Consider the following 22,591-nt stretch of genomic DNA (forward strand, 5'->3'; position numbering starts at 1 on the left):
AGTTCCAGGCCAGTGAGAGGACCCTGTTTCAAAAGAGTAGATGGGTGTTCCTTAGAGACAAACATGAGGTTATCCTCTGGCCTACACATGCATACACTTAAATATATACATATACACACATGACTAAACACACACACTTAAAAAAGAATACTTAACAGATCCCATGATCCAGAAGTGAACACGGTAAGTAGATGTGAGTTATCTCACAAGAGCTGCTGGTGCACTGGGCTCTAGTTTGAAGCCAAGAGTTCTCCATAGACAGGGCAAGGCTAGAGTTATAGAGAGACTTACTCTTTCAAACCCCTAGGTAATAATTGGAGGGACCCTAAAACCAGAGCCTTCCCTAGCCTTGGACAGGAAATGCAGACATTGACCAGCCAGAGTGCAGCATACTAAACAACCAACCAGGGAGGGACGCTAGCTTGAAGCAGCTCTCAGATAGAAATGACAAAGCTCTTAAAAATCCGAATCCTCAAACACCTGGGCTCGGGCATCGTACCAGGACCTGGAATCCCACTTCCTGGGACCTGAGCTATGGTCTGCAGGTTGAAATCAGTCTGGGCTACATGGTGAGATACTTGAGGAAACCTGAAGCTAAAACAGGCCGTAACATAATCACTAAGGACATTCCTGCTGGTACACATAACCCCAGAACGCAGGAGTCAGGCGCAGGGTTTCTTGGTGAATTTCAAGCCATCCAGGTAGGTCTATATCGAGCTATATTCAGGGCTACCCTGTCTCAAAAGGGGGAAAAAAAAAAGGTTTTAAGTCAACATACAGAAAAGAAATACAGCAGATTAAAATAAGTCCAGGCACCAAGCCCATTCCTTTGTGGTCTGCGTTGATTGGGATGTGTGCTATGGGAGGTTCTCGGAATCCCAGCTGTTTAGGAGCCTGATACAGGAGGATGACTTGTTCAACAGGAAGTCGAGTCCAACTTGAGCAGTAGAACAGAGTCAAAGCAAGGAAGTAGTGTGTAAAGACACCCTGTGGGCTGCCCTGGGCTCGCTTCAGCTGTGGCTATAGACTAGGTACACTAGGGCGGTGCTCAGAAGGACAGCCTGCAGCTGTGGCTATAGACTAGGTACACTAGGGCTGTGCTCAGAAGGACAGCCTGCAGCTGTGGCTATGGCTGCCCTTGAACTCTTACCTCCCAAATGCTGGATCAAACCATATGCTACTCTACCCAACCCAAACTTTTTTTTTGTAACTCAAGTATGTGTAAATTATATATGGAACATATTCACTCCTATTTAAAGATTTGTATGTTCTTTTTATGTAAGAATGTTATGCCTACACATCTGTGTGTCACATGTGTCTGTTGCCCATGATGGTCAGAGAGGGTGTCAGGTCCCCTGGACAGTGAGGAATCACGAGTTGTGTGCTACAAACTACGCCCAGGTCCTCTGTGGCTCGACCGCTAAGCCTTGTGTCCTCCCCCCACCCCACCCCTTTTTTAATGCACATTATCTAAGCCTTGGGGAGTTCATTTGCCTAGAGTGAAATAGGGACGATGAGAGAGAATGAGCTGTTACATTGCTGTCTTAGATTCAGAAGGAAAGAAAAGCTTGAGCTTCAACCATAGGAACTGCAAGCTGTAGGTCAGGTGACTGTGTTCAGGAGGCTGAAGCAGAACCTGGTGGGAGACTAGTCTGAGGTACACAGCTGAGCCTGTCTCAGAGTCACAGAAAGGAGATGAGGGACAGGAAGGGGTTGAGCTCTGTGGGCCAGACATGTGCTGAGCTGGAAAGGGGCTGAGAGGAGGCAGCAGAGAATGTGGACTCAGGCAAGTCAAGTCTGAGAGGCAGAAGGGACGCTAAAGCAGCTTTGGATTCATGAGGCTGCAGGAAAGCGCTCTGTGAGTAGATGAATCTGGCCCACCTGTAGCCAGGCAGAAGAGGAAAGTCAGAGCAGGCCGCAGAGAGCATGACTGCAAACGGAGAGGTGACCCTCTTGTGAACTCTGTTCCAAGGAGTGTGGGGCATGCCTGAGCACTCTCCATGCTTACATTCAGTAGCACAGAAACTGGGTTTGTCATTCACAGTGTTCCTACACAGAAACTCAAGGGCCCTGGTCTTTCTATGAATTCTAGCACATATTTAAAGACTAATACTGGACTTCAGAGTTATGTGTCAGTTGAAGAAAACCAAGGAGTGTCACCTACTTCCCTGAAGCCGCACAAACCAGATCCTGCACTAAGCGGAATGGGCTGATCTCCGAGCTCAGGGCTAGCCTGGCTCACTTAGTGAAACCTTGTTGAAATTTTCTTCTTGAACACAGGAAAATGAAGTGATTGATCCATATCAACCTGTGCTTCAGGCTAGATCAAGGGACACTGGGAAGTAGTTTAGAATCATACACAGTTGTTCTGGAGATATCAAATCGGCATCTGGCCACAGTTGCTTGCCCATTGTTGCCAGTGATTTAAGTAAGACACCAGCAGTCAAGCATGATAACCCCAGTCTTTGGGAGGTGGGGATAGAGCGATCAGGAATTAAAGGTTATCCTTGGCAGCAAAATGAGCTGGAAGCCAACCTGGGCTATGAGACCCTGTGTCAAACCCAGTAGCAGCAAAAGATGTTATGGTGAACTCAGGTGTAAGTGAAAGCCCAGCCCTTTGGCTGCCTGGAAGCGGTCACTTACAGACACAGTGAGTATTGCCTTTGTCAGTGGTAAAGCTGTGTTTTCAAACTTTCCTGCTTTTATTAATCACTCATAGTCACTGAGCGTCTCTCTGTCCCCCTAAATACAATTTTTTGAAAGGTTGGAACCTCATTGGATGCTAGTGAAGTGGCACCCTTTCACAGTCCCATCTGGAGTGCCATCTGCTGCTCATTTTCTCTCAGATAGAGTGTAGCCATGGCTGCCCTTCCTCTCTATGTATTCGCCACAGTGAAAATACCAAGGCCTCATGTGATCTCCACAGTGAACAATATCAGTGTCTCATATTTGGTTCCAGAAGTTGGACTTCACGGAGTCGGATGGGCCCTGCTCCTCTGAAGCACTTACAAAGAAAGAACTGTCTGCTGAGGAGTTGTCTCAGCGCCTGGAGAAACTCATCATGGAGGAAAAAGCGGAGGACGAGCGGATCTTTGACTGGGTGGAGGTAACGACACTGACTCTGCTCTCTGCTCTCTGCAGAATGGCCAGTGGAGCCTCAGATCTCAGCCGACCGTCCTTTTCTTCATACCTTTTACCCTTCATGCACCAATGGCTTCTGTGCCTGTCTGGCTACAATGTATTTGAAATTCAAAGACCGTGCTCAGTCATTTTACTTTTTACTTTTTTATTAGATTTTTGAGACAGGGTCTCATTATGTGTAGTCCTGGCTGGCCTGGAATTTGCTAAGTAAACCAGCCTGGCCTCATTCATAGAGATCTTCCTGCGTCTACTGGTGTACACCACCATGTCCAGGCAGTTTCAATCTTTAACACCTAAAACCTGTTCAGAGCACAACCCATTTCTCTGAGTCTCATTCCGTTAGAATTCATTCCACATTCTGTCACTTGTATACTAGCCCAGATAAATTTAATAAGTGGCATGCAGTTACTATGACATACATTGGCTTACATTTTCAAGTCAATGACTTGAAAATTTTATCCTTTGCCTTAAGTGTTGAGTCTGCCATGTGTTTAGCCTGTTTGCTGTGTTCCTTTAAGTAGTAATGCTTGTCTGTGAAGAACACTAACATGCTTTTCATGAGGTCACAGAAGCAGAGTTGAATCTAACTTACACAGGATTACCTCTTGTAAATCTCTCTTCTGCTTCTCTAGAATCTCCCTTAGCCACACTGTGTCGGTTGTGGTCTTTTGTTTGTTTGTTTGTTTGTTTGTTTTGTTTGTTTGTTTGTTTGTTTTTCGAGACAGGGTTTCCTCTCTGTAGCCCTGGCTGTCCTGGAACTCACTCTGTAGACCAGGCTGGCCTCGAACTCAGAAATCTGCCTGCCTCTGCCTTCCAAGTGTTGGGATTACAGACGTGTGCCACCACCACCCGACTAGTTGTGGTCTTTAAACCACTCCAAGCATTAAGAAATAATGAGACTCTGACAACTTTGACTTATTTTACCCCTATTTTTCTCCCTGTCTATACAGAGGAATCTTTTCTTGAAGTCTTTCTTTCTCTCATTTTTAATCACTGCTATAGATAGATAGATAGATAGATAGATAGATAGATAGATACTTAATATTTTATTCTTTGTGTTTGAGTGTTTTGCCTGTGTGTATGTCTACACCACCTGTATACCTAGTGCCCAAAGAGGCCAGAAGAGTGTCAGATCACTGGAACTGGAGTTACAGGTTGTTGTGAACACCCATGTAGGTTCTGGAACTCGAACCCCCAGTCCTCTCCAAAAGCAGCAAGTTCCTTAACTACTGAGCCACCCATCCTGCCCTTGGTCACTGCTTTGTTTATTTGTGGGCTGTTGTTAGCAGCCCAGCATGAGTACTAGGATCCAAACTCCAAAGTTTCTTTTGCCAAGAGGGGATGATTTTATGGTTTGTTTGATTTGGTTTTTCTTAGTTTGGTTTGGTTTGGTTTGGTTTGGTTTTTTAGTTTTTGGTTTTTGGAGATGGGATTTCTCTGTGTAATAGCCCTGGCTATCCTAGACTGGCCTCAAACTCATAAGAAATCCTCCTGCCTCTGCTTCCCAACTGCTGGGATTAAAGATGTGCAGCATTACCATGTGACCAAACGCTATCTTTTGTGTGTGTGTGTGTGTGTGTGTGTGTGTGTGTGTAAATGTTATTTGTTTGTTTGTTTGTTTGTTTAATGTATATGAGCACATTGTAGCTGTCTTCAAACACCAGAAGAGGGCATTGGATCCCATTACAGATGATTGTGAGCCACCATGTGGTTGCTGCCCTTATGTTGTGATGTGCTAACATTTCCAGTGGTTTCTTTAGAATTCAGGTTAAAACAGTATCAGCAAGGATAGGGGTTTTTGGTTTTTTTAGAATTTTATATATTTCATGCTCTTTTTTCCCCTCCCCCAACTCTCCCAAACCTCCGTTTAACACCCACTCAGCTTCATAGGGTGTTTGGTTGATTGGTTGGTTGGTTTGGTCTTCTTAAGAAAAGGTTTCTCTGTTATGTAGCTCTGGTTGTCCTGGAACTCACTTGGTAGATCAGGCTGGCCACAAACTCACGGATCTGCCTGCCTCTGCCTCCTGAGTGCTGGGATTAAAGGTGTGCACACCACACACTTGTTGCTTCATGTTTTATGCCTGTGTCTGTTCTGGCAAGAAGGCTCAGCAGGTAAAGCCCTTGCTGCCAAGTCTGATGACCTGAGCTCAGTCCCTGGAGCTCCTGTGATAGGAGACTGACAACTGCCTTTGGCTTCTACAGACAGTGCCACAGGGGCCTGCTCTAATCAACGTCAATCAATAAGTGTAAAAAACTATTCGCTTTTTTTTTTTTTAAAGAGAAGACAAAGGATAGATTTTTAACAAATGTAAACTGTACTTAATAAAGATAGCTTCTTTTAAAGAACAAGAAAGGAAAGCAGGAAAACTGGATTAGTAGCTGAGCACTTGGTACCCCTGTCTGGGCCTCTGGCTGTGAGTCTGGCTGTTGTCTGAACCATGCTCTGCAATCTACTATTGGCAGCCATCAACAGACAGATCTTCTTCCCTCCCTTCCTTCCTCCCTCCCTCCCTCCCTTCTTCCCTTCCTTCCTTCCTTCCTTCTTTCCTTCCTTCCTTATTTCCTTTCCTCCTCCTCTTCTTCTTCCTCCTCCTCCTCCTCCTTCTGTTCTACATTTGTTCTTAATCTGTAGTCTGCTTGGCAGTTTCCTCCATCTCTTTCCTACTGTTAGATGCTGGAATCTGGGTAGTTGGTATTATTTGTACAACGTTGGGGCATTTTGTTTTCTTGTATCCCTTGAGGAGGAACACTCAGATGGTTTAGAAGTGTTGTCTAATTTCATTCCATTAATTGGTTGGTTTTGCTCCCGTAGCTTGAAATCTGATCCTTTGTAGAGTATGTTCAAAACTTATAATGTTCTCCCAACATGTTTTTTAAAAATATTATTGACTGGCCAGACAATGGTAGTTGAATGCCTTTAATCCCAGCACTCAGAAGGCAGAGGCAGGCGGATCTCAGTGAGTTTGAGGACAGCCAGGACCACACAGAGAAATTGTGTCTCAAAAACAAAATGATAATAATAATAGTAATAATAATAATAATAGGGCTGAGAGGTGGCTCAGGGGTTAAGAGCACGGACTGCTCTTCCAGAGGTCCTGAGTTCAAATCCCAGCAACCACCTGGTGACCCACAACCATCTGTAATGGACTCTAATTCCCTCTTCCAGTGTTCATGAAAACAGCATTCATATTCATACACATCAAATAAATAAATTAGATAGATATTTTTGTTGAACAAAAAGGCATTATTTTAAAAATAAAATGCTTATTTTTTTCTGTTTATTCATCAGTAATAGTTGTTACAGGTTTGAAGAAATAACTCTTTGAATTTATTCCAATCCAAATAAAGTTGTTTGGATTTTTTGTTAATTGAAGTTTTCGTTGTTGTTGTTGTTGTTGTTGAGAGGAGGTCTCTCTATGTATAGACCAGGCAGGCCTGGGGCTGCCGGTTCTCCATCTTGCCAGCTACTTATAAAGAGGTATAAAGCAGACATCCTAGCTCAGGACATCTTCTCATCATGGCAATAGTATCCATGTCGCTTCACATTTCCCCACCCCAGATGTGCCAGTGGCTCCATATGCTGTTGTTGCTGTGGCTGACCTGCTCATGAACTCTCTGGTGGAACAAAGCGTTTGGCTACGACAGTGCTGGTGTCCCAGAGAGCTGGTCAGCTGACAGTCTGGCCTTGGTATTTGAGGGCATGGGCCAGTCCTTGGTTATAAAGTCATCAACACCAAGCTTTCTAACCCTCAGTTGATGATGACATCTGCAGTGTCTCCTGCCCAGACTCTCTGATGGAAAAGACCATGGGAATCAAATACAGACTCTTTTCCTAGTCCCTAAGAACCTGATGTTGAAATACTTGAAATGTTGGATGTTAAAGATCCAAACCCACGGGACACGTTCCCCTAGAGATACTCACGGACAGGACTCACTGCAATTTGCATGAGGTTTATTGAAGAATTAATAGTGGCTGGTGCACCAGGGCCCCTCTGCTTGCAGGTGAGAGGGCACCCTGAATTGGAGTGATGGGTGGTTTATATACTGAGTTCACAAAGACAGTTAATTGCTTCTTGGACAATATTAAAAAAGATTTCAAACAGCCATTCCCAAGCCTAGTTCCTGTTCCCAGGCTCAGTTACTAAATAACTCGAATTTACACCTTATCTTTATAACCCGGGGGAATTCTTCAATTGGCTTCTGTTTGCCCAGGTTTACTGTGTTAACTGCCCGGCTTTCTGATTACCCGTTATCTTGGGCTTTTCCTCTGGAATGTGTGCTTTCCCAGGATGTGTCCTGGGGCAGTTAATTCTTGAGTTTACTGAAACCTGAAATTCTTGAGACCTGAAATTCTTTTTTTGTTTTGTTTTGTTTTTCGAGACAGGGTTTCTCTGTGTAGCCTTGGCTGTCCTGGAATTCACTCTGTAGACCAGGCTGGCCTCGAACTCTCAAACTCAGAAATCCGCCTGCCTCTGCCTCCCAAGTGCTGGGATTAAAGGCGTGCACCACCACCACCCGGCAGAGTCCTGAAATTTTTACATTCAAGCTGAGATCTGAAGTTACATTCTTACAGAAACACTTGCTTTGGGGCTACCTCGACTTGTGTCTGTTTCTGCTGGTGCATATCAGCTTACTAAAAGCCTGAGCAATAAGATCCATGCAATGGAATTAAAGCTGGGGTCCCCTTTGAATTCATTTGACATCTGTTAACACAGTTTCTTAGAAACAAGAACAAGTTTCTTACTGCTGAAAGCTTTTTGCAGGCAGAGCTAGAAGTCAGCCCCATTTGTAGTAGTTTAAGGTAAAACAGTAGTATTAGTCCAGGCTACACTGCCATCATGGTGAGACAGCATCTCGCTGGGTGGCTCATGCTGGCCTCAAGCTCACTTTCTAAAAGGTCAAAAGGAAAGCTGTCATTCAGTGGTTGCACATCTGTAAAGTGAGCATGGTGCATGGTGCCATGGGATTGCATGCAGAGTAAGAACCTCCTCAAACCTACGAGGCGGCTGGAGTCGTTTCACAGACAACGTGCAAGCACTTTGCACTAATGTATGTTCTGTTTTCTTCCCCAGGCTAATCTAGATGAAAGCCAGATGAGTTCGCCTACATTCCTTAGAGCTTTAATGACGGCCGTTTGCAAAGCAGCGATTATAGGTGAGCGGTGTTTGCTGAGAGGAGTTCTGAGCATTTGAAGTACAGATTGTCAGCTGGACATTTCATGATCTGATTTTATATTGTCTTGAAACTTGCAGTTTCTGTGCAAATGTTGGCATCATGTCATGCCACCTTCTGTGGCTATCATGGAGCGAATAGTTCTCTCTCCATAAGAACCAGGTCTGAATCTCACCCGCATGTTCTGCAGTCCAGCAAAGTTGTTTAATGCTCTGTGGCTCCAGTAGATTTCATTCGTTCCTTTTCATCCTGAAGGCCATGTCTTCCATTCATGAATCGGTTAAATATTTTTTATGGATTTTTGAGGTGGGGCTCATGTAGCCCAGGCTAGTCTCAAACTGACTGTGTAGCTCAGTATGGCATTGAACTCCTTATTCTCCTTCTGCCTCTCATGTGTTAAACTTACGGGTGCATGTGACCGATTGTGCCTTCTGGGTTAAGCATCACGCTGTATAAACATGAGCACTGTAACCGTCAGACTGGAGCTCCATCTCCCAGTTTTACTGCATTTTTAAAGTATTCGCTTGAGGTCCTACATTATTAATTAGTAATACTTTAATTGACGTGACAGATTATAATAGTACACATTTGAATATTGTCCATTTGTATGATACAAAGTGGTGTTTTAATAAGTGTCTAAATGTGGACAGTGTTTAATCAACATATCTGTCCGCTCTCCAACTTTATAATGAGACATTTGATTAATGTGGATTTCATGTTGTCATAACATCTGTTTCATTCTGAATACAAATAAGGGCTGGAGAGATGGCTCAGTGGTTAAGAGCACTGTCTGCTCTTCCAGAGGTCCTGAGTTCAATTTCCAGCAACCACATGGTGGCTCACAACCATCTGTAACGGGATCTGGTGTGTTTGAAGGCAACTACAGTGTACTCGTATACATAGAATAAATAAATAAATCTTTAAAAAATAAATAAATACAAATAAATGGGTAAAGATTTGAGAAGAATCTGCACTCAACATGTATTTCCCCTCCATGTTTTGTATCATGCTTTATAAAACAGACCATTAAAAGTGCACCAGTGTCAGCAGCCTGCAGTCCCAGCTGTCTGGGTAGCTGAGGTAGCAGGATGAGAAGGAAAAGGGCCTCTAAAGCCACTGAACAACTTAGTGAGAGAGGTCAGAGAGAACTGGAGATGCTAGCTCAGTGGAAAGTGCTTGCCTGGTGTGTGAGACACTTGGTCCAGGCCCCAGTACCACCCAGTGTAGATAGTCTTTGCTTTCAGCCTCTTTCTCGCCTTTCCCAGGAGTGCCTGTCTCTCTGCTGTGCTCAGAATGCCAGAATGGCTGTGTGATAACGCCTGGTTCTTCTGTCCCTCCAGCTGACTGCTCTACCTTCAGAGTGGACACTGCTGTGATCAAGCAGAGAGTGCCGATCTTACTCAAGTACCTGGACTCAGACACAGAGAAGGAACTGCAAGCACTTTATGCACTACAAGCATCAATAGTAAAACTTGACCAACCTGCCAGTAAGTTTCCATCTTGGTTCACTGAGTATACCCAACTGGGGAGAAGTGGAGGCCTTGAAAGATGATTTGTGGTTAAGAGGTGGGCATTAGGATAGGGAGGCCGAGGCAGTTGGATCTCTTGAATTCCAGGCCTGCCTGGTCCACAGAGAAAGTTCCAGTACAACCTGTCTCGAAGAAAACAAACAACAGAAGTAGTAGTAGTTTAGGGGCTAGAGAGATGGCTCAGTGGTTAAGCACACTGGCTGCTCTTTGAGTGAACCCCGAGTTCAGTTCCCCGCACCTACAGTGGCCACACCCAATTATCTGAAACTCCAGTGCCAGGGGCTCAGGCACCTTCTTGTAGTCTCCATAGCCACCAGGCATGCACAGGGAAAGATGGACATAAATGTAGGCAAAACACCCACACATTAAAATATTTAAAAACAAAAAGGATAACTGGTAGGTGGCTGGCTCTCCCCCACCATCCCAGCACATGCCGTGGCTAGGGCAAGAGGACCATGACCTCAAGGCCAGCGTGGTAAGAGTATACCTGAAAACCAAAGAGTAACACTGGGATAGAGAGTTGGTCCTGTCCATAGGCCAGGTCTAACAGGCATCCTGCCACAGGGGAACCGCTGCTCCATGTGCAGTCTGGACACCCTGAAATGCTGTGGCTGTGGTGCAGACTGAGAAATGTGAATTTCTCATTTTATTTCCATTAAGTAGCCACATGTGGACATACTGGATGCACATAGAGTAGCCTTGAGCATGGCTAATGACCCTAGCTAGCATCCTGACCCATTGGCATCAGTTACACACACACCGCCCCTCCATGTCAGATGCTGGCCAGTGAACTCTGGACATCTGCAGGAAGTGTCTGCAGAGTGTACTCATGACCAGAGAGGCTTATTGTGGGTTGGCCCCGAGTGGTCCACAGATGCAGTGGCATTGCAAAGCTTTTTATCTTTGAAAATGAAAGTGCTCCTGAATCTAAAACAAGTTATTCTCAGAGTTTAATCCAAGTCTGTGTCCCAGTATAGCTCATCTCTTCTCTCAGAGTTATATAAGGCCATTTAACAGGATGGGAGCCTGCCTTCTCTGAGTTGTACAGGAAGGGACACTAGCTTCTCAGTCACCAAGTCTGATGAACTTGGTGTTGTGTTGACATTAGGTCCTCCTTGTGGAGCTGCTAGTTTGGAAACCTGCCCCCATCAGACTTGTGGCTGCTACCATCAGACTTGTGGTCTCCCTCTCCATTTCCCATTTGTTATTTTTGTTAGTGGGAGGGAGGCGTGATTTATTCAGTCTTAAGGTAATATAATTACAAATATTAATCTAAGAAATTTTAACTATGGATCTGTCTGACTCATTAGCATTTCTCGTTCATTTTGGCCTCCTTTATTATGTGATGGTCAGGAAGCTGGCTGTGAGCGAAGCATACAAGCCATGTGGGATGATGGTACACACATCCATCTCAGCAATCGGTAGGCAGAGGCACGTGGCTCTCCTGTGAATTCAGGGCCAGCCTGCTCTACATAATGAACTTGTGGCTAACCAGGGCAATATAATGAAACGTTGTCTCCAAAAAAAAGGACAGGGAGGGCACAGCTGCCATGGAGAGACACTGGGCATGGCCCTGCTCTGAGCTGCACTCCCAGTTCCAAGGCCCTTTCTCAAGGGAAGGATAATTTAAAGGAGCTTAACATCTCCACCAACATTCCTTTTCTAGTCGTAGTCGTAGATGGTTCCACTGTGAGGACAAGGTCAACTCTGCCTGTGTTGTCCATAGAAAGTCAGTCTTTGTTTTTAAATACAGACTTAGGGGAAAATTATACTGGTTTTTTTGCCTCTGCCTCACTAGTGCTAGGATTAAAGGCATGCTCCACCAGCAGCAGAATGATATTTAACTTTTAAGAGTTTAACTTGATAACTACATAATAGCAGACACCTTTACTAGTGTCCAAACATAATTGAATTCCAACAAAATAATAAGAATAAAAGTAATATTTTGTCTGCAAATGAGTGTTATATTGCTCAGCATCAAGAGTGTGTGGTGCAGTGTCCTAGGAAGTGAGTGTTCATTCGCTGTGTGGATTCCCTTACTCACCACGTTCACTCATTGATGGATTCACTCAGCCGTCATCCACATTCAGTCACTCACTCTTGTTGTTCACTTGTCTCTGCTTTTCCTTGCAACTACGATGCTCAAACCAGTGACTATTACCCTCTTGCAGATTTGCTGCGGATGTTTTTTGATTGCCTGTATGATGAGGAGGTGATATCAGAGGATGCCTTCTACAAATGGGAGAGCAGCAAGGACCCTGCTGAACAAAATGGGAAGGGCGTGGCCCTCAAGTCTGTCACAGCGTTTTTCACGTGGCTACGGGAAGCAGAAGAGGAGTCCGAGGATAACTAATACTTCAAATACACAAACGAAACAAAAGAAACAATTTAAGTATTTTTTTAAAAAGTTTCACGTCTTCGCCAATCACAGTGCAGCAAGGCCAACTCTCGCAGAAACCCCACGTGTGCGCGAGTGGGAGAGGGGACAGGAATCAGGTGATCATGGAGGATAAAGGTCCTGGAACAAGGAAACAGCAAACCTGAGGGCGGGAGCTCCAAAACCAAAATACATGTACTATTTATAGAAAATATTTTCTGTTTTAATCTTTTCTTTTTAAACGAGGACTCATACTTTAAAAAAAAAAACACATTTAGCAAAAAAAAAAAAAAAGAAAGAAAAAAGAAAAAGAAAAAAAACAGTTGAACTTTAATTTATTTTAAGGACTGCAAATGCCAGTGTAATTTTTTTAATTTGCAGTTTCTGTAAACAACTTGTATAATAGAAAAGCAGAGAAATAAATTTCCCTTCCCTTCAGATGCACCGCACATTTGTATTAAGACATAGCTGTTAGTCCCGATTTGAGAAGGTTTGGGGTGACCAAGGTAAGAAAGATCCTTTTTTCCCTCCCCCTCCCCTTTCTTGCCCACTCCCAGCCCTATCATCAGATCTTTCTGCCTGCCTCTCAGCTTGCTTCAGAAAATTTAAAAATCACACTAGTAATCAAAACATACATAACCTTGGAACAGAAGGAAGTACTGTGGACCAGAAAAATCCAAGAATTGTTCAAAAAAGTGCTACCCTGGAAAATACCCTTAATACCGTTGAAATCGTTAGAGCAACTTTAAGGCTTGTAAATACATAGAACAAATATTTAAAAACATAAAAAAGGAATTGACTCAATACTATTTCTTTTCACTTTCAAAATATAAGGAACAAAATAAAGACAAGCATTGCAAGTTTAAAATAAAGACTTCTCCTTTTGACAGCCATGAGCTGTGTCCCGTCCTGGAGGTGCTATGTGGTTGCTTACGGTCCAATCCCAGGTGCTTCTGACGGGGTATGCATGCGTGTGTGTCTGTGTGTTTGTGTGCTCATGCACACCATGTGTATATCTGTCCGGTGTGGATACAGAGGGTGCCTTTGCCTAGATGTGGGAGCCCTTGGAGTCTAGGACAAGCAAACCTGAGACAGTCTGTGTATATTACAACTATGGGTAGCAGGTCACCCCAGTAATACCACTGATTTCTAAATCTTCATTCAGTAGCTAAGAGTCCCAAAGGAGGGGCTAGAGAGGTGGTTCAGTGGCTCAGATCGCTGGCTGCTTCTACAGAGGCGCCCTGGTCAGTTCCCAGCACCCACACATAGCTCACAACTGCCTTTAGCTCCAGCTCCAAGACATCTAACACCATACAGATACGCACATAAAATTAAAATAAATCATTTATTAAAGAAAAAATTTGGCTGGGCGGTGGTGGCGCACGCCTGTAATCCCAGCACTTGGGAGACAGAGGCAGGCGGATTTCTGAGTTCGAGGCCAGCCTGGTCTACAGAGGGAGTTCCAGGACAGCCAAGGCTACACAGAGAAACCCTGTCTCGAAAAACCAAAAAAAAGAAAAAAGAAAAAATTTGAAAGGTGCCTCTTTAAGGAATGTAAAAAATTGATCCAGCACATGGTAGGAGAGAATCAGTTTCTAAAATAGTCCTCTAACCTTCGCACATGTGCTGATGCTCAGAAGTGTGTGTACACACGTGCACCTACTCGTGCATACACAAAGTGCAAAAAGTCTAAAGCTAAATTCTGCTTTGTAGTAGAGTGGACCTTAAAGTTACATGCACTGCATGGAAGACCTAATCACTCCCTCAAGCTCCCTTCAGGCCCTTCCGTGGATGTGAAGCCCCAATGGACCTGCTGAGTCTTGTGTTTGCTGCAGTGCTGGGACGTTTGCTTCCTTCCCCTTCATGAAGTAGCACTAGAGAATGGAGTTTGTCTTGGCTTTCACCCTACAAAATGTGTTTAGGAACACAGCCAGGCAGATCCCAAATCTCTTTGTATCTCATGCCCACGTAATGTTGGCTTCTATCTAACTGTCCACAGGAGGAGGAGACCTGCCAGCTGAAGAAGCAAAACAGTTCCCCACAGTGGTAAAGTGCTTTCCTGGACCGGGCTGAGCCCAACTCAGGATCCTATCATAAGCAGCCACGGAGGCCATTCCTCAGTGGTGAAAAGCCATGTGCTAAACACCACCTCACATGACAACCTCAGCTGTAAATATGGGCTCAGGAAGCAATTTCTGTGTGTCTGGGTGCCTTGAAGGCCTCAGTTGCCACCTGGTTGAATGGTTTACTGTTGTTTCTATGACCCCTGTGCAGAAGATTCCCGGCCAGGAAGCTCCCACTAGATGCAGGCTTTCTGAAGGATCTGACAGCACTCTTGGGGTTGGGGGTGGGGGAATAGTGACTACATCTTAATAATCGGTGGCTGTTTACAGACTGACCCGTTCATCACTATTATAAATACAAATGTGTAAAAATGGAGAATTTTTAAGGGTTGGTAAGAAAAAGGGTTGGTAGTCAAGTTCTTTACATTTCTGTCAGAGTAGCAGAAATACTGTTTGGAATGCTGTCCAATGTAGTGCCATCATACACTTCAAGGTAGCCTTTGGGTTTATTGACGCTGTATTGAAATGTTTGATAAAATTAGATCCATTTCCTAAATAGTGGGCCCTTCCCCGAGGGCGGCAGGAGGCGGGCACCCTAACCTACATAACAAGGGGTGGGGATGAGGGGTCTGGAAGGATGGCTCAGGAGATAAGAGGTTGATGCACTCATATGGAGACGGAGCTCAAATCCCAAACGCCTCCATAGAAGCCAAGTGGGGCTGCATGGCTGCTTGTAACTCCAGCTCTGTGGGAGCCGAGGCAGGAGGATCACTGATGCACTGAAAACAGATGACAATTACTCAGAAACTTGAAAGATGTCCTATTTAGGGAGAGAGAAATATGCCAGTTTTGAAAATCAACTAATTTTTAGGTTCTTTAGACCAGTAAGCAAGGTCACAGGTCATGAGGTAGTTTACTGAGCAGAAGCTGAAGACACAGGCAGGGTCATGTTCTTAGCACAGGTTCTGTTCCCAGCACGAACATGAACAACAAAACTACTTACCACCTAAATGCCAAAAGCTCTTGAGTTCCTAGAAACAGCTAAGGGGTTCAGGCTAGAGTTTGAATTATACGTTGTGTCACTCGGGTCCCCTTGGTGTCGGACACCCTTTTGTTACTAGTGCTTAAACTGTGTGAGGAGCCACAGGCTTGCCCAACCTCAACTCAAGAAGCCCTGGTGAGGGTGGTTTTAGAGACCAAGGTCTCACAGAGATTCCTGCCCTTGGCCTTTCTCAGAATCTTGGTCTGCAGTCCTATTAAGGAGAGCGCTTGTAAATCACAGAAGACACAGAACTTCAACCAAGGGACTTAGAGGATGAAGCGCCAAGAGGATTATTGTCTTCCATGTGTGAGACCCAGGTCTGACGGAGGGGAGAGGTATGTGTGTGTGGGAGGGAGACGGAGAGGGAGGGGAAGATAGAAGGAGGGAGGAAAAATGACAGAAATTCTTTTCCTCCCAGGATGATGTAGACAATGCAGTATGAAATGTTACCCTGGGGCCGGGGAATCAGCACAGTGGCTAAAAGTGCTCCACAAACCCAAAGACTGGAGTTCAGATCCCCCAGAACCCACATAAAACAGTGGATGTGGACGCTTGCCTGTAATCCTGATCCCCAAGAGAGCATTCCCAAGGCAAGATGATGAGTGGCGTGCTCAGTGAGTAAATCCAGTGACAACGGTTGAAGACCTCAAGCTCAAGCTCTGGCCTCTAGACGAGTGCTATGCACTGTGCGTGTGAACGAGCATACACAGGTACACCACACAGTTACCTACGTGGGCCAGTGGTGTACGACTGTAAGGCCAGCTCTTTAAAGCCCCGCCCCCCATCCCGCCCCTCGGTCCTTTGAATCCAGGTTAGAGTCAAAGGCAGGCAGGCATGCATGGTATGAGGAGGAGCAAGACAGCACACATCTGCAATCCCAGCCCTCGGGAAGTAGAGGCAGAGGATCAGGAGTTTAAGATTATCCTTGGCAAAGCAATGGGACACTGTCTCAAAAGGAAGTAAGTAAGGCATGATGAAGGCAGGCAGTTAGGCAGGCAGGCAGGCCTGGTCTGTCTACATAGTTTCAGGACAGGGCTTCATAGACTATCTCGAAAAACAGAAATGAGCTGGGTGATGGTGGTGTATGCCTTTAATCTAATTGGGAAACATGCAGACAGATCTCCGAGTTTGAGGCCAACCTGGTCTACAAAGTGAGTTCTAGGACAGCCAAGGCTACTCAGAGAAACCCTGTCTCAAAAAACCAAAAAAATTAGTGGGGGTTGGCATTAAGTTGTTACCTGGATGACTAAATAGTACTGGAAACCATGAGTTGCTCCTAATGAAGCAACAATAAAAGCTTCTCAAACTGAGGCAGGCACGAGTGACTTCCTGCTTTGAGGTAATTTTTAAGAAACATGAACTTTTTCTAAAGAAACGATTTAGGCCATCAAAGAAGCTGGCAGCAAAAATGACCTCAATAGGAACCAAGACTTTGTACAGGAAAAAGAGAAGCCTGTAGTGGGATGGGCCTCTGCAGGTGGCCCTCACACAGCTTGTCCAAAAATGAAGAAAGGCGGGTAGAAAATGACAAGGGTTCGTTCCAGCCCCACCCCACCATACCCCTGTCCCAAGCAACTTAAACAGGTCTAAGAGCGGGTAAGAGAACTCGGGGATTCTGGTGGGCAGTAACCTGTCCAACACTGCACTTTTTTTTTTTTTTTTTTTTTTTTGGTTTTTCGAGACAGGGTTTCTCTGTGTAGTCCTGGCTGTCCTGGAACTCACTCTGTAGACCACGCTGGCCTTGAACTCAGAAATCCACCTGCCTCTGCCTCCCTAGTGCTGGGCTTAAAGGCGTGCGCCACCACTGCCCGGCTGACACTGCACTTATTTGCATACAATGGAGCTGACAACCCCTAGTGCCTGCTGTTCTATAAATATTAACATTCATTTTTATGTATATCACTGTCTTACCTGTATGTGTATAGCTGCATCACATGTGTTCCTGGTGCCCTTGGAGGCCAGAAGAATGTGTTGGATCCCTTGTCACAAGTTATCAAGTGGTTACGAGTTGCCTTTATGAGTGCTGGAAATTGAACCCAAGTGTTCTGGAAGAGCAGTTAATTGTTCTTAAACGCTGAGCCATATCTCCAGCCCAAGATTTTGGTTTTCTTTGATGTGTATACCTCTGGGCAGAGGGGTGGGAAGCGTGTGTGAGTACTGGCCAGCAGAGGTTTTCAGATGCCCTGGTACTGTGTACAGGCAGTTGTGGGCCACCTGATGTGAGTGCTGGAAGCCAAACCCTGGTCCTCTGCAGGACCAGCAAGCACTGTTAATCTCCAAGCCATCTGTCTCTATACCTCCCTTGCCCCACATTCTTACTGAATTGATTTCCATACACAGATACTACTGTGTTAACAGTTGGCTACAACCGCTACTGCATGCTGTACAGGGGTATAGCCTAGGAACAGGAGTGTACTACATAGCACATGAGTGGAGTAAGCCACCCCATCTAGGTTGGTGTAATAACATCCCCTTCCTTTAGCACTGCACCACTGTTCTCACAGATTTCACAAGAGACCACCTTTTTATTATTTGTTGCACACACATTGTGTGTGTGTGTGTGTGTCAGATGTGTGTGTGTGTGTGTGTCAGATGTGCATGCCATGGTGCACACATAGATCAGAGGACAGTTTTGCAGAACTCTGATCTCTCCTTCTACCATGTGGATTCCAGAGATCAAACTCAGGATAGTCAGGTTTCGTCGCAGACGCTTGTACCTGCTGATCCTTCTTGCTGGGCTCTGGGAGTTACTACAAATGCTCGGCAGAAGAAATGCCAGGGCTCACTCTTAAAAACCATTTCCAGTCCACCAAGTTAGCCACACAATATGAGTATCCGAGGCTCTTTGGAATGAGTGGTTATCTGGAACCTTTCGGGACAGGTCTTGGACCAGTCCCAAGCATCGTGGGTGGGATGAAAAGCAATGAAGAGTTGTAGACCACAGTCTCCTTCCTATGCCAGAAGAAGAAGAGGTAAGGCAGGCCACAGGCCTTCAGGTGACACCTGAGTATACCGAAGTTGAAGAAATGATTTTGGAGGAGCCAGACATGCAGCACAATGGTACACAGTGTTTGCCTAGCATGAGTGAGGTTCTAGGTTCCATCCCCAGCACGCCTGCCCCTAAAAATGACTCTTGTGGGAGTGGGCCACAGCCCTGGAAAGTTCCAAAGCCTAAAAATTAACAGAAGCTCATTAAAGCTCGGGGCATCTTTTATCTATATAACTGTACCAAAACTGTATATCCCACCTCTCCACAGCACAAGGAGTTCGAGGCCAGCCTGGCTCTATGTATTGAGACACAGCAAAAGGTGAGGTGGTGCAGAGAGGAATGACAAGGCTGGAGATGGTTTATCAGTTAAGTACACTTCTCTTCCAGGGGGATCTGAGTTTACTTGTCAGTGTCTATGTCAGGTAGCTCACAACCACCTGTAATTCTAGCTCCTGGGGATCCAGTATCCTCTTCTGGCCTCCACAGGCTCATGTCTCTCCCAAAGACACATGAATGACAGAATAAGACATATACATTAAAACACTTGGTAAACTGATCTCCTAGTACCACAGGCTGGCATCCAGTTTTCTTCACACCAGCTAGTGAAGATGGGATGGCTTCCTTTTGCCAGGTGGGCAACTGTGAGCCCCAGAAGCTGTCCCTACCACGTGTCATGACTGACACTCTTAGTTGGTTTTAGGTCTAAATATTTCCCAAGAATATTCTTACCACCAGAAACCTACCTTTCTTTCTTTCTTTGGGGAAATGACAACTGGGTCTATTCTGGGGTGGTGGGATTGGAGAACAGGGGTGTTGATTTTTATCCACTAGTTCAGAGAGCTTTTCTTTCCTGTTGCACCCAGTGCCTCACACATGCTGGAGCAAGTGTTCTGCAGAGCTACGCTCCAACTTTAGCTTTGTCCAAAACTATTGGGTATAGATGTGTTCCAGAAATTTACAATTTTATTTACTGTGGTTCATATGTGCAAAGGTGAACTCCAGAAGACATCTTGTGGGAGTCCCTTCTCACCAACGATATTGGTTTCTGGGGCTCCAGCTCAAGTTGTCGGTTTGCTGGCAACCTCCTTTGACAGCTGAACTAGCTCATCTGGCTTCCAGAATTCTGAATATTCTGTCTGTTCCTTCACACACACACCCCTAGTGATTGAACCTAGGATCTTTCTCATGCCAGGCAAATAGTCTACCACTGAGCTATATACATCCCTAACCCTGGTATACAAAACTTTCAAAGTTGATTACTGTGCTAAAAAGGAGTTATAACCATTGCCACCAGTAAACAGAGAATGTGTAATGGGGAGGGAAGGGTGTCCGGGGTGCTGCTTATCTTGCCATCAGTGATATCACAAATGATAACAGAAAATTCCTATGGACCCTTTTCTCCAGCCTCCATTTTTTTTTTTTTTTTTTTTTTTTTTTTTTGGTTTTTCGAGACAGGGTTTCTCTGTGTAGCCTGGGCTGTCCTGGAACTCACTGTGTAGACCAGGCTGGCCTCAAACTCAGAAATCCACCCACCTCTGCCTCCCAAGTGCTGGGATTAAAGGCGTGCATCACCACCGCCTGACCATTTCTTTTTCTAGAGAGATATGAGTGGTCAATTCTGTTACTCTCCCATCTCAAGCTCCAGTAAGATTTGAGAGTCACTGTCCAGTCTTCTGGCTGGACATCAGGAAAATCAAGTGACACACCGCCAACCCCAGCCTCATTCATACTGAACACTCTGATGGGACCCAAGCCTGAAACTGCAATCCTGCAGCCACAACTCTTGGAAAGAAATGAGCCACTCTATCGGAAACAGAAACCTCTCCCTACTAGCCAACCAAGGTTTAGTCTTCAAAGTTTCCCCAGTAAATATAAGCCATGAGTAAGACAGTAAAATATTGTTCCATGCTCAGCCCTGTGACTGCACCCCTGGCCTCTGGGCTGGAACTCCAAGTCAGTGAGCAGTTACTACAACTTTATCCATCTTCATGCCTGACTCCAAACTCACTCCCTTTCCTATACAAACGTGCAGTTTTAGTCCAGTAGACTTATGTGCCATACAGATCTACATCTGAGGACTTGGGCGGGAGAAAAAAAACAATTATTGCCTTAACAACAGGCTGTGGATTCTGCAAAATTTGCTGTATGCTAAGTTAAACATACCTTACTTAGCTTTTGTTGAAATCTAGATATAGTGACTTTCTCAGGGTTTTGTTTTCCAAGACGGGGTCTCTCTACATAGCCATGGCTGTCCTGGAACTCACTAAGTAGACAAGGCTATCCTTGAACTTAGAGAGATCTGCCCCATTCTGCCTTCTGAGTACTGTGATCAAAAGGGTACAACATCATACCAGGTTCCAAGTACTTTCTTGAAACCCACAACTCAGTTTTTGGCAAGTACTTGTTTTTATGTTCTTGAAATTTTTGTTCTATCATTTTGCTTTCTTTTAAACAGAGTAAGATTTAAAAAAAAATCTTAGGCAAAAATCTGTGAAGATGTCTCCCAACTCTTAATGGGATTATCTTGCATGAGGTCGGACTTAAAAATGTATAAGTAGCAAGTGAATCTTGGTGACTTTGAGGCCACTCTGGTCTACAGAGTAAGCACTAGGCCAGGCAATGTTGTGTTTTATAAAAATAAAGAGAAACTAGGGATATGTTTGGTGGAGGTGAGGTCTAGTGTGGATAAGAGGGTGCCTCTGCGGACCCATGGTGAGTCATCCCTTCCCCGAGGGACCAGCCATGGGGCAGGTATAGTATAGAACAGAGTTTATTCAGGGCATGAGGAGGGGAGTTGAGGGAAAGGCAGAGAGAGAGAGAGAGAGAGACAGACAGAGAGACAGAGACAGAGAGAGACAGACAGAGAGAAAGAGAAAGGAAGGAGGGGTCAAACAGCCCCTATTACAGTGAGTCAGGCACAGCTGGCTGTTGCCAGGTAACTGTGGGGCAGAGCCTAGACTAAATGCCAACAGGCAAGACTACATAGATCTTGTCTCAAACACTGACACATACCAGATGTAGCAAGTCTGCAATTATATCAATACATAAAAGTGGGATGGGGATAGGAGTGTCAGTGGCTGAAGTCCCTTGTTCTGGTAGAGGAGCTCGGTTTGGTTCCCTGCACTCACATCAGACAGCTTACAACGGACTAATTCAATTCCCAGGAGTGCAGACAATCCTCAGACATCTGCACACACCTGGTACATATACAAACAGGCACACACAGACAGACACACACACCACAAACCCTAAAAGATGGTTTTAAAAGGAACAGAATCATTAAGAAAACGGAATTCCTCAAAATAACAAAAAAACCCTTTTTAATATTTAAAATTTTTTTCATACAACATATTTGGTCATGTCCCCTCCACTCCAAATCCTCTTAGATCCTCCCATAAATCCCTTTTGAAGAGTTTGACACTAGTGTTCCAGGGAATTGGTATTGTCACCAGTGCTGACGCTCACCAGTGAGGAATTTTTGGTGGGGTGATTTATTTAATCTACTTAGAACTGTTGGGAGTTTCAGCCACCATGGCTAGAAAAGCTAACAGCAGGTTGAGAGGACAGAAATCGAGTCTAATTGGTTTCCTAAATGAGCCCTTAGATTGGCCTGCAGCCGTGAACTGGTGAGCTTGCACCAGCTCCATACCCACAAGACTCCGGCTACTTTAGACACACTGAATTTTTCCAAAGTGGCTTTGAAGAATTACACCTGCAATCCTTCCTTTATTTCCTTTCCTTCTTTACACAGACTCTTATGCATTCCAAGCTGGCCTCAGGTTGGTTAGCTACCCAAAGCGACCTTGCAATTTCGAGACTCTTGCTTCCACCTACTGAGTCTGCGTCATCACACTGGGCTTTATGAGGGGCTGGCGAATGAGCCCAGGGCTTGCTTTATCCTAGACACGGACTCCTAACAACTGAACTACTTCTCCAGCCCCAAGAATTAGTTTTCAAAGGCAGTGATGTGTAAATTACATGAACGGGCAGATCTCAACGTAAAGCGCCAAATAAAGGGCAACTCCCTTCTAATCCTGTGGGGTTTTTTTTTGGGGGGGGGGGCCGGGGAGGAGCTGTCTGTGTATGCAAATCAAGAAGCCGCAGACCGGCTCACTATGGAGAAAAGCATCTTCCAGGCCTTGTATGACCAGTCCTTGCTCACTACACTGCCAATTCCGTGTAGACTCAGGAAGTGGCTGCTGTTGTTAAGCACCGTCTTCCAGGGCTAAAGAGAGGCTGGAACCCCAAACACGAAGGACTCGGGGTCAGGGACAGAGA

General features: G+C 45.1%; 1 protein-coding gene across 17 annotated transcripts in view; it reads left to right on the forward strand.

Moving 5' to 3' along the window:
* Eif4g3 (eukaryotic translation initiation factor 4 gamma 3) overlaps positions 1-13,128 on the forward strand; it is a 221,703-nt gene extending 208,575 nt beyond the window's left edge. For all 17 annotated transcript variants that reach the window (XM_028759686.1, XM_028759683.1, XM_028759672.1 and 14 more), the window contains 4 exons: positions 2,960-3,106; positions 8,214-8,295; positions 9,654-9,800; positions 12,014-13,128. In XM_028759686.1, coding sequence (XP_028615519.1) covers positions 2,960-3,106; positions 8,214-8,295; positions 9,654-9,800; positions 12,014-12,195 — 558 coding nt within the window. In that variant the 3' untranslated portion in view covers positions 12,196-13,128. The remainder of the gene's footprint in view (positions 1-2,959; positions 3,107-8,213; positions 8,296-9,653; positions 9,801-12,013) is intronic.
* The last annotated feature ends 9,463 nt before the right edge of the window (positions 13,129-22,591 follow it).

This window comes from Grammomys surdaster, unplaced genomic scaffold (assembly GCF_004785775.1).
Source record: "Grammomys surdaster isolate TR1022 unplaced genomic scaffold, NIH_TR_1.0 126313, whole genome shotgun sequence".
Lineage (NCBI taxonomy): Eukaryota > Metazoa > Chordata > Mammalia > Rodentia > Muridae > Grammomys > Grammomys surdaster.